The following is a 12,545-nucleotide window of genomic DNA, read 5'->3' as shown; positions in this document are numbered from 1 at the left end:
GCCTGGGGGAGTCCCATGTGGCACAGAAATGCGCCTTCTGTGCTAAATTAACAACCAGAGCACGGAGAGACAGGGAGATGCGGATTAAAATGCTGCTTCTTGATAAGGCCCTCCAGCCAGACGTGCCGGAGCGGCCGCAGCAGGAGGGACCCTCCGGGGCCCTTAAAAGGAAAGCTGCCTCCCTCACTCCATCAGCGCAAAAACGGAGGAAAGTCTCTCCAGCCCGATCCCTGCCGGCAGCAACAGTGAGCGGGACGGGAGGAGCAAGCAGCCCCCAGCCGCAGCAACAGCTGATCGACGGCAGCACAGAGAGCCACGTGGAAGCAGCTCAGCCTCCGATAATCAGCCAGCCGCCCCGCACCGCAGGCAGGGCGGCAGCTAAACAAGCGCCGGTACCGGCGGCACCGCAGGCAGTGGCACCAACCCCCAGGGAACCGGCGGTGCAGAGCGCGCAGGCACGTAGCCTGCAGGCGCAGAAGGACACCGCACGTGCGGCACCGCCTTCGAGCGTGCCTAGCACGGTGCCGACGGGGCCGGGATCCCCCGCGCGTCAGGGGGCGGAGTTACCTCCTCCAGGGAGGGGGAAGGCTGCACACAAGAGGAGGCATTGCAGCCCCTCTCCGGACAGGGCTGTGGAGCTGCTTTCTCACAGCCCTCCGCTCATGTTGCAGACTCCAACCAGAAGGCAGGGGTCCCCCCTAGCCTACCCGGAGCCCCCTTCTCCATTTTTACAACCAGCCTCACCATGGCTGGCACCACCTTCACCCTTCCTGGGGTTCGAACCGCTGGACTATTATGCGAAATCACTCTCTCCCATGTCTCGACGATCTCCCTCCCCCAGACGTAGAGGGTACGCACCAAGGGGGTGGTCTAGGTCACCTTCCCAAGAACAGCGCCTATACTGCCATGGTCGCCCCTACCACGCGGGGCATACACACCATCGGCAATCTACTAGGGAAAGATCCCCCCAAACTATCTCGTACCCCCAAGGGCAATTGCGACCGGGGACAGAGACTCAAGCATCTCAGGGGGGGACTGGTCATGGAACCCCGAGATTTTCCCTCGCAAACCTCTAGTGAGAGGGTGTACCATCACCAGCAGGAACCGGAAGGGTCCAGAGAGACGTACCCCAGCGGTTCCTCGCTCTCCTCCCCGGACGAGGCTACGGCCCTGGGGGACGTCCCTCCTACGGACGATCTCAAACAGTTTCAGGAGCTGTTTAAGAGGGTGGCCTTCCCGCAAGGCATCCAGACAGCAGAGGTGCAAGAGAAACACCATAAGCTCCTCAAAAATTTGAGACCTCCGGCCTCCTCCAGAGTAGCAATACCGCTTGATGAAGCGATCTTAGAGTCCGCCACTAAGATATGGCAGACCCCTGCAACTATTCCGCCTGTCCAAAAGAGAGCGGATAAGAAATACTTTGTGCCGGCGAAGGGCATGGAGTTCCTGTTTAGCCACCCACAGCCAAACTCCCTGGTGGTGGAGTCCTCGCAACAAAGATCAAAAACATCTCAATTTAAAACAGGGGGAACAGACAAAGATGCCAAGAAGCTAGAGCTGTTCGGCAGAAAGGTCTACTCCTCCTCCACTTTAACGTTGCGAATGGCAAATTACGCAGCGCACTTAGCGAACCATAATTTGGACAACTATTACAGGTTAACCTCCCTCATGGACTCGCTTCCAGAGGACAAAAAGCCAGTCCTCAAGGCCATAGTGCAAGAAGGCTACGCGGCTGCGAGGACGGGAGTTCAGATTGCTTTGGACGTTGCGGACACAGCAGCACGTTCCACAGCAACCGCAGTGGTGATGAGAAGGGAGTCCTGGCTCCAGAACTCGGGTATACCGAGGGATCTGCAGGCGAAGATAGTTGACCTTCCCTTTGACTCGCAGAAGCTGTTTGCTGAATCAACTGACTCGGTCCTTCATTCCAGTAAAGATTCAAGAGCCACACTCAGGACCCTGGGGATTTACACCCCTCCATACACAAAGAAAAGGTACTACCCTCAGCAAAGGCGGTACCAGTACCAGCAACAGCGCCCCCAGTATCACAGGGGTTACGAGCAAGGGCGACATCAACAGCACCAGCAGTACAGAACTCCCAGGCGACGCTCACAACAGAGCCGGGCGTCCTCGGGGCGGGGCTAAAGGCCACAAGTTTGACATACAGATCCAGGGCTGCGCCATCACTACCATCACACAAGGTCATCCGAAGCGGCTATTCCACCATCGCCTCCGACCATTCTACGACCAGTGGCAAAGGATCACCACAGACAAATGGGTGCTGGAGATCATAGCCACGGGGTACGCCATCCCCTTCCAGTCGCTCCCACCGTCACGACCTCCACCCAAGCCCCACCTCCAGGAGGCCTCCCAGGTAGCGAGGCTCAGGCAGGAGGTGGACCATCTCATGCTCATAGGGGCGGTGGAAAGAGTGCCGGAGCAACTGCACGGGACAGGGTTCTACTCCAGGTATTTCCTCACGGAGAAAAAGACAGGAGGCTGGAGGCCCATCTTAGACCTTCGCGGCCTCAACAGGTACCTGCGCAAGCAACGTTTTCGGATGACCACGATCGCCTCCATCCTTACAGCACTGGACGATGGAGACTGGTTCGCAGCCCTCGATTTACAAGACGCGTACTTCCACATAACCATCCATCCGGCTCACCGGCGATTCCTCCGGTTCATGGTAGGCAACGAACACTTTCAATACAAGGTCCTACCATTTGGCCTCTCCTCGGCCCCCAGAGTCTTCACCAAGACCTTGGCAGTGGTGTCAGCCTACCTGCACAGACAGGGGGTATTTATTTTCCCGTATCTGGACGACTGCCTGCTCAAAGGGGCCTCGAAAGGGGAGGTTCTGCGCATGATACGCGTCACAGCAAACACGTTCTCCTCACTTGGCCTGGTTATCAATCTGGCAAAATCACAAATAGACCCCACACAGGACATAGAGTTCATAGGGGCTCGCATAAACTCGGTTACAACGAGAGTATACCTACCAGAGGCTCGCTTTCGAGCCATCGGTTCCCTCGTGCAAGTCATCACCTTCAGCCCTACGGTGCCGGTCTTGACGTGCTTGCAGCTGCTGGGCCACATGGCAGCGGCGACGTTTGTAGTGCAGAACGCCAGGTTACACATGCGCAGCATGCAGCACTGGCTGGCGAGTGTATACAAACCGGCAGTACACACCGTTCACAGGGTGGTGTCTCCCACAGCCGGGGTGCGCAAATCCCTGCAATGGTGGGTAAACCCCAGGAACTTGCTAACAGGGGTACCCTTCCACCAGCCGCAAATATCGGTTTTTCTCACTACAGATGCCTCCCTCATAGGGTGGGGAGCGCACATGGGCGAAGAGGTGACTCAAGGACTGTGGTCACCCACGGAACAGTCACTACACATCAATGTACTGGAGCTCAGAGCGGTGTTCAACGCCTGCAAACACTTTCGAGACCACATACAAGGCAAAGTCGTCGGGATCAGTACAGACAATACCTCCACCATGTTTTATATAAACAGGCAAGGAGGAGCTCGATCCCGTGCCTTATGCGCGGAAGCAATCCGCTTATGGGACTGGTGCATCGCCCACGATATAATCTTGAAAGCCTCATACTTGCCGGGTGCGCACAACGTGAAGGCAGACGAGCTGAGCAGGCGTTTTGCGCTCACACACGAGTGGCAGATCCGTCCCGACCTGCTACGGCCGATTTTCCACGCATGGGGTTTTCCCCAAATAGATCTGTTTGCCACTCAGCACAACAAGCAGTGCCCACGATTCTGCTCCAGGGCAGGACTGGGATGGGGGTGCCTGGGGGACGCGTTCGCGATCCCGTGGGGGGGCCCCCTGCTTTATGCGTTTCCTCCCACAGTGCTGATCCACAAAGTTTTGCAAAAAGCCAGGAGGGAAAGGGCCCAGATGATCCTGATAGTCCCAACGTGGGATCGCCAACAATGGTTCCCCCTACTCCTGTGCATGTCGGACCGTCCACCGATGCCTCTTCCGGTGGCGCCGGATCTGCTCATGCAAGCCCAGGGGTCCATAGTGAATCCGCACCCCCAAAGCCTGCAACTGCAAGCGTGGTTAATCCATGGCTTAGCTCCCTAGAGAGCACATGCACAGTGGGAGTACAGCAAGTCCTAGAAAGTAGCAGGAGGACTTCCACTAGGAAGACCTACAAACAAAAATGGACTCGCTTCACGGCTTGGTGTTCTACCAAACAGCTGGCCCCCCTTTCGGTGCCTATACCTACAATTCTAGAGTACTTACTGGACCTCAAGAGAGGAGGACTCTCGCTATCCTCGTTAAAGGTCCACCTTGCCGCCATCTCGGCGTTTAGACATGAGGAGGAAGGGCACACGGTGTTCGCCCACCCTATGGTTACCAGGTTTCTCAAAGGGTTGGTAAACCTCTACCCCCCTCGGAAACCGATTCCACCTTCGTGGAACTTGGACCTGGTGCTTACCACACTGATGGGACCACCGTTCGAGCCCTTGGCCACGGTTCCCCTCCGCCTCCTTACAATAAAGACGACCTTTCTTCTTGCAATTACGTCAGCTCGTAGGGTGAGCGAGCTCGCGGCAGTCATGGCAACGCCACCCTGCACTGTTTTTTCCAAGGAGGAGGTAACCATAAGGCTGCATCCAGCCTTTGTTCCCAAAGTTTCTTCCGAGTTTCACATCAACGAACCTATTGTTCTACCCTCGTTTTATCCAAAGCCTCATAATTCCAATGAAGAGGCGCGCCTACACCTCCTGGACGTGAGGAGGGCGCTAGCCTTCTACGTAGACAGGACCAAGTCCTTCCGGAAAACGGATAGACTCCTAGTCTCCCTCGCTCCCAAATCGAAAGGAGAGGGTCTCTCCTCGCAGAGAATCTCGAAGCACATTGTATCCTGCATAAAAATGTGCTACGAGCTCAAAAAGACTCCTTTATCGGCCACTCCCAGGGCTCATTCCACCAGGGCGGTGGCGGCATCAACAGCCTTTTTCAAGGGTGTTGCGTTAAAAGACATTTGCAGAGCGGCGACCTGGTCATCCTACGACACCTTCGCCAAACATTACGCCCTTCACAGGGTATTCCAAGAGGATACCCGTCTCTCTGCAGCGGTCCTCTCGGGGACAAGCTGCACATAATCCGATTACCCACCTCCTATCTTGGGTTACTGCTGGTTAGTCACCTATTGTGGAGCACCCCCGGGGACACTCGAAGAAGAAAGAGAAGTTACTCACCGTAGTAACGGTGGTTCTTCGAGATGTGTCCCCGTGGGTGCTCCACTACCCGCCCATCCTCCCCGCTTCGGATCTCTGTTAGTGTTTTGCAGGGGCACCCGAGGCGGTTGGTCGAGGAACTGGCGGGGACCAGATCGTGCACATGGCCAGGAGTGCGCAAGGGAGCGGCGCGCGCCGGCGCATGCGCGGTCCGGCAGAAACTGCTTGGAAGATCCGGTCTGCGGCGCCGGGCAAGCCCGTCACCTATTGTGGAGCACCCACGGGGACACATCTCGAAGAACCACCGTTACTACAGTGAGTAACTTCTCTTTCTCTTTCTTGTTGCAGGCATTGGTGAATCACAATGGTCATTTCAATGACATCAAGGTGGGGTGGTCGGGAACAGTTTGTAAATGGGTTAGGATTAGGGTTAAGGGAATTCTGGTCTGTTTAGAAAATTCCATAATAGTACTTCCTTCCCAGACCAGTCAATCAACATTGAGGAGGTAGAAGTGCCTATTGTGATTCTTAGTGATCCTGCTTACCCCTTGCTCCCTTGGCTCATGAAACTTACACAGGCACCCTGGACCTCAGTGAGGAGTTCTTCAACTACAGGCTGAGCAAGTGTAGAATGTGCCTTTGGCCATTTAAAAGCCAGGTTCAGGTGCCTTCTGACCTGCTTAGATCCCAGTGAAAAAAAGCATTACCCTTGTTGTTGGGGGCTGCTGTATTCTTTGTAACATTTGTGAGGTGCAGGGAGAAAATTCCATGCCAGCATGGGTGGCAGGGGCAGATCTCCCCGACAGTAATTGTCAGCAATTGGACTCAAGGGCAAACAAGAGAGCACAGAAAGATGCAATGAAAATCAGGGATGCCTTGAAAACCAAGTTTACGAATGAGTGTACAGGGTCCAGAATCATCTTCCATTAACTGGCATCCCCTCCCCCTACACACATCCATGCTCTTTCCTTGCCCTTTATGAAACTGCCTCCAGCCGTGTGACAACCCTCACCACCACACCCAACCCCAAAGCATGTTAACTAATAAACAAAGTTTTCTTTTTGCAACCTACAATGTTCTTATTTAGGGAGCCCTAAGGGCAGAGAGGTGGGTAAAGGAAAAACAAAAATATAAGGAAATAATTGTTGTTGGAATGTTAGCCTTCTGCTGGTGGGTGATTCCGAGCCCTGCACTATGCCATCATGCAGGAGGCCATGGAGGATGCTGGGTTCAGCAGTGCAGTCTTGCTGTCAGCATATCCCTCAAGTCCTCCCTGCCTCTGAAGATACTGCTCAGCCTCACCTATGTTGAATGGACATGAGCAAGCACTTGAAGAAATGTCTTCTTGGAGATGATGTGGTCCTCATATCCATTCAATGTCCCATCCTCCTTCTTCCATGTTGGAGTTTCCAATGTGAAGGAACAGAGAGGGAAGGAGGGTCTGGCAGCCTATATAACATGGCATATGGGCACCACTCTACGGGCACTTGCATTGGTCTCCTACAGATACTGCTGAGGGAGAATCTTCCAGCACTGATGCATGTGACAAGCACACATACCAATGTTGAATGGACATGAGCAACACTTCTCAAAGAACATCAGGTACAGAAATAGGTAACTGTCTTTTTCCTCTGTTTCCCAGTTGATCCTTACTCCTATTAGTGGAAACATGCTCGTAGTCCAAGATGAAGTCCAGTATCAGATGACATGATCACATGACCCTGCAGTGTCAAAGCAGTGAGGAGTCAAGGTTGTTAGCAGTGTCTCAGGAACTTTTGAGGCAGGTGGGGAGATTACCATCTTCAAAGGCTCATTAATCCCCCTAATGGCCTGTCCAAGCTGATTGCATCCAGTGTGATGGGCATTCCCCAGGTGTAAATGAAGTTATAATTGGTACATAGATTATAGTTCCAAGTACACATACAAAAATGATAAATGTGTACAATAAGGATAATCATAATATATCATAACTTTTCCAATGACACCTCACATGATCCACCTTGCGTAAAACATAATGTGGCAGGCTTCTGCTTGTAGGCTAGTGGGATCTGCTAGAAGGCAGATATGCTGGCTGGAAGGCTAATGTTTTTCTGTTCCCTGAATAAACCCATTTAGGGCAGGCATCTGGGGCCTCATTAGGAGTCAGCCACAGCGGAGTCTAATAAGCACACATGGCCAACTGAGGACCCTGGACTTCCTATAAAAAGGTCCCCACCAGGCAGCGGGGGGAAGGAATTAGAAGGTGTACTGAGGAGAAGGCTAGAGCAGAGCAAAACAAAACAAAACAAAACAAGAAGGTACCGCAGGGAAGTGCTGGGCGAAATGGCCCAGGATGAGGTTGCTACTTTGGAGCAGGGGCAAAGGCCCAGCCAACCACCTCTTGTCCTCTTAGGGAGCCTGGGCCAGAGTCCAGGGTAGAGGGTGGGTCTGGACTCCCCGCACCCTGCCCCCGAGGGTTATGTTGCTGGAGCAGGCAAAGGCCTGCAGGGGAGGGGCTGGCTTCATCCTCCCCATTTTGGACTTGCCTATGATGCGAAGGGTGCATTAGGCAGAGACCCCAGCCTCTGGAAAGAGCTGGGCAGTTAAGGGGCCACTGTGAGTCTCTGAGGCACAACAGGGAACCACCAGGAAGCGCAGGGATCCACAGGAGTCTGATGGGGAACTGTTGCTATAGTTATGCCATATTCATATAATGAAAATATCTGTATGAAGAATATGGGGTATAGTGTCACACGGCCCCCTATGACTTGGATCCCAAGAGTCAGCCAAAAGCATCTCATAGTTTCATGAAAAAAGGTTTTTTTTTTAGTTCACTCTATCCCAATAATATGCAATCCACTGTATTAAGAACAGACCCTTTTGTAACAGAAAACACTGATAGTGTCTCAAGAATGCTGTCAGTTTCCTAACACAGACATGAAGGTACAAGTAAGAGCAGTGACTCAAAAAGTGCCTTCTCTATCTTGTGGCTACAATTGCAGACCAAAAATGATTGCTCAGCAGGTTGGGTTGATTGACTGTCCACTTCTCCTTTAAACTGCAGCTCAGACAGTAAAGTTTTCCCACAGCCACACCACAGTCCTGGGGTTAGAACGGGCACGCTACTTGGTGGTAGAGGGAAGGAGGTACGCTAGGGAGTCTGGGGTGGGATTACTTTGGCTTGAGTCTCCACTCTGAGGTGTGAGTGCCAGAGCCCTAGATTCAAGCATGGGTTAGAACATAAGAATAGCCCTACTGGGTCAGACCTAAGGTCCATTAAGTCCAGTATCCTGTCTTCCAACAGTGACCAATACCAGATGCCCCAGAGGCCGTGACTGGAACAGATAATCATTGAGTGAGCTCTCTCCTGTTATCTGTTTCCAGCCACTGACAAACAAAGGCTTACCCATCCTGGCTAATAGCCATTGGTGGACTTAATCTCCACGAATTTATCTAGTTTTATTTTTTGAACCCTGTTAAAGTCCTAGTCTTCGCAACATCCTCTGACAAGGAATTCCACATGCCAGCTGTGTGGGAAAAATAAAATAAAATAAAATAATAAAAAAACCCTTTTTGTTTTAAACATGCTACCCATTAATTTCATTTAGTGACCCCAAGTTCTTATTGGAACAAATAAATAGTTTCCCTATTTACTTTTTTCATACCTCTCTTGATTTTATAGACCTCTATCATATCCCCCCTTAGTCTCCTCTTTTATAACCTTAAAATTCCCAGTCTTTTTAGTCTTTCTTCATATGGCACCCATTCCAAACCCCTAATAATTTTTGCTGCCCTTTTCTGAGCCTTTTCCAATGTCAATATATCTTTTTTGAGATGAAGCAATCATATCTATACACAGTGTTCAAGATGTGGGCGTACCATGGATTTAAATCAAGGCAGTAAGATATTCTTCTACATCCCCTTTTTAATTATTCCTAGCGTTGTTTGCTTGTTGACTGCTGACGTTGAGTGTATGTTTTCAGAGAACTATCCACAATGACTCCCAGATATCTTTCTTAAGTGGTTATAGCTAAATTAGTTCCCATCATTCTGTAGGTAAAGTTGGGAATATTTTTTCCAGTGTGCATTACTTTACACTTATCAACATTCAGAAGTATTAATGTAGTGTTAAAATACAATGTAGATGCTCCAGTCCTGGGTTCCCAAACATGAGTCAACTGACTTCAGTCCCACAAAGACTGGGCTTCCATTACATTGTGTACATACCCTTAGATAATGGTTTCCCAAACTGGGAGGCGAAGAAGTTCCAGGGGGGGTGTGAAGTGATCCAGTCCCACTCCCCTCTTCGTTTTCCCTTCTCCAAGAAAGAGCTGGCCTTTGCTTCCAGCTCTCAGCCCCTGCTATTTTATGTGGGCAACCTGGCACAGCTGCTATAAAAAGCACGCTGCTGGCAAAGACCCACATGGAGCTAGCTGCCTCCTGTAAAGGAATGTGGGTTGCGGGGGGGGAGGACGAGGATGGGGTTAGATGGGGGCTGGGGGAGCCTGGCTCAAGGGAGGGAGGGGAGGGAGATGGAGTAAGAGTTGGGGGCTGGTAGTGCCTGGCTTGGGAGAGGGGAGGGGCAGGGCATAGGTGGGCAGCTTGTGGGAAGTCGGTTGGCTGGCCCCAGCTTGGGCTGGCAAGTGGGCGGCTGGCCCCAGCAGAGTGGGACTCTGGCAGCTGACCCACTGTTTGGTTGGGCAGCTCGGACAGCTGGCAGGTAGGTGGCTGGCCCTGGTGGCTGGTGGGCGAGTAGGCAACTGGCTCCAGCAGCTGGTGGGTGGGTAGATGGCTCTGGCAGTGCAAGGATCAGGTGGGTGGGTGGCTGGTATGGGCATCTTTAGCGGTTGACACAGGGCTCAGGCAGCTCGCCAGCTGGGGCTGCACCAGGCATCTGTAAGGTGGGAACTGTGCCATTAGCGTGGCCGGTCCATAGTCGGCCTCCGGGCTGGGATGGGACCAGTGCAGTGTCTGCCAACCCAGCCAGGGCTGCACCTGGTCTATGCAGGACCTGGGCTGCACCTGCAGCTCTGGGGTCATGCCAGCAGCCCATTTGGGGTGGAGCTGGTGCCCATGGGGCCCAGGCCATGTTCATCAGGGGCCTGGGACCAGCCGTTGCAGCCTGTGGCTGGGCTGGTGTCAGCCCAGTAGGGCTCAAGGGCTAGCAGGAGGTAAGGGGGCCTGGTGGCTGCAGGGGTGGGGACAGTAAGGTTTCAGTGTTTGGTGTGCAGCTCAGGGCGGGGCAGTGAGGCACAGCTCAATTCAGTCTGCTATCCACTATTTTCCAGACAACTTTTCTTGCGACCCCATTCATAAATTAGTAAGCAATTAATTCAGTGTTGATGTTGATACATTGCCAGAAGTATTGCAAGAACAAGCACTCGAAATAGAATATGTTTCAGGTGTAAAAGAATTTTGAAAACTCATGCTTGGAGGAATTTTGGATAAAATATTTCCCAATGTACTTGAAAGTTGAGGAAGAAGTGCTACATATTATTCTTCCATTTTTGTAAATATACCCCTGTGAAAAAAGCTTTCCAAATTTACTCACATTAAAAATGAAACAAAGAAATTGACTGGATGTCAAAAACTATTTGTGTTGCGCCCTTTCATCTTTCAAACCCAGGATTTCCCTACTTGTGCAGAAAATGCAGTGTCATCCTTCATATTAAATACATTTTGTTTCTGCTGTTTCTGGTGTTAAATTGCATTTTTATTAAATTTTTGGCCCAAGAAAAACTATTCATGCTTATTTTTAATTTTAAATAACATTTTTGTATCAAGTTTGTGTGTTTATTTTAAATTATGCATTGAACTTTTGGTTGGGGGGGGGGGTCGGATGATGGTAAAGGAGGGGTGGGGGGGCATGAAAGTCTATTTAAGTTTAAGTAGGTGGTAAGGGAGGGCCAGCAGGGACCTTCCTGCTGTTTGGAAGCGACCCTTTCTGGATGATGTGTGTGAAGATCTAGAGGTTAGTTCAGAATGGAAACTGAGAACCCTTCCAGAGCAGTCTGGAGAAACCTGCTGTGTGGAGTGAGTGCCAGTCCTCCCCTATATGTAGGTACTTTGTGAGATAACTCTGATAGTAAGCCCATGTTTTGTATTGATTCCTTCCTCACCAGGAGAAATGCGCTCCTATGAGGCTGTGGACAGTGATCCCATGGAAGTCAAAGCTATTGATGCTCAGTGTCCAGTAGGTCACTGTATTCAGTTGAAACCAGGAGCCCAGGTAAGTGTACATATAGTCAGTAGGGAATAAGGGCAAACAGAACAGAAGAATTATAGTTAGTATTTGGGACAAGAGTTAAAGGATATCCGCACAGGAATGAGGATTGGGCATGAAATGGAAGCACCCCTCACTTTGTTCTAAACAGGTTATTGCATTTATTCATAAGATGTCCTCCTTCTTTGAGTGTCCCCGTGGGTGCTCCACATTAGGTGTCGGGCTCGCCTGGCGCCGCAGATCGGATCTTCCAAGCAGTTTCTGCCGGACCACGCATGCGCCGGTGCGCGCCGCTCCCTTGCGCGCTCCTGGCCACGTGCGCGATCTGGTCCCCGCCAGTTCCTCTTAACCGCCGTCGGCTGCAGACGGAATCCGACTAGGCTACGGCCAAGTTAGCGTATTCAATGGTTTTAACTGTTTTTCTTTAAAGTTTTCAAGTTCTTAGGCTACTGTTAAGTTAGCCAGTTGTTGTTTTCAAAAAAAAAAAAAAAAAGAAACAACAAGCGGGACGGCATTCAGTCCAGTCCTAGTAACAAGCGGAGCACCGGAGGCCAGGAGCCTAGGGCCATTAGCCCTCCTGCCGCAGCAGGCTATCGGAGAGGGGGAAAACAGCACAGAGAAGGTGCTAAGTACCCCATTAACAACTGAAAGACTCACCAACAATGTCCTCTTCAGGATTCAAGAAATGTGAGTCTTGCCGAGAGGCAATGCCAGCGTCTGATGGGCACAGTCACTGCATAAGGTGCCTGGGGGAGTCCCATGTCACGCAGAAATGCTCCTTCTGTGAAAAATTAACAGCCAGAGCAAGGAAGGACAAGGAGATGCGGCTTAAAATGCTGCTCTTCGACAAGGCCCTCCAGCCAGACGTGCCGGAGCGGCCGCAGCAGGAGGGACCCTCTGGGGCCCATAAAAGGAAAGCCGCCTCCCTCACCCCATCAGCGCAAAAACGGAAGAAAGTCTCCCCAGCCCGATCCCTGCCGGCAGCAACAGCGAGCGGGACGGGAGGAGCGCACAGCCCCCAGCTGCAGCAACAGCTGATCGGCGGCGGCACGGAGAGCCACGTGGAGGCGGCTCAGCCTCTGATAATCAAACAGCCGCCCCGCACCGCAGGCAGGGCGGCGGCTAAACAAGCGCCGGT

General features: G+C 51.9%; 1 protein-coding gene across 1 annotated transcript in view; it reads left to right on the top strand.

Moving 5' to 3' along the window:
* The window catches only part of PIF1 (PIF1 5'-to-3' DNA helicase), a 118,251-nt gene that overhangs the window by 50,851 nt on the left and 54,855 nt on the right, over positions 1–12,545 (top strand). The window contains exon 8 of the mRNA XM_075002974.1: positions 11,307–11,413. Coding sequence (XP_074859075.1) covers positions 11,307–11,413 — 107 coding nt within the window. The remainder of the gene's footprint in view (positions 1–11,306; positions 11,414–12,545) is intronic.

This window comes from Carettochelys insculpta, chromosome 9, assembly GCF_033958435.1.
Source record: "Carettochelys insculpta isolate YL-2023 chromosome 9, ASM3395843v1, whole genome shotgun sequence".
NCBI lineage: Eukaryota > Metazoa > Chordata > Testudines > Carettochelyidae > Carettochelys > Carettochelys insculpta.
This window is presented reverse-complemented; position numbering and strand designations above follow the sequence as displayed.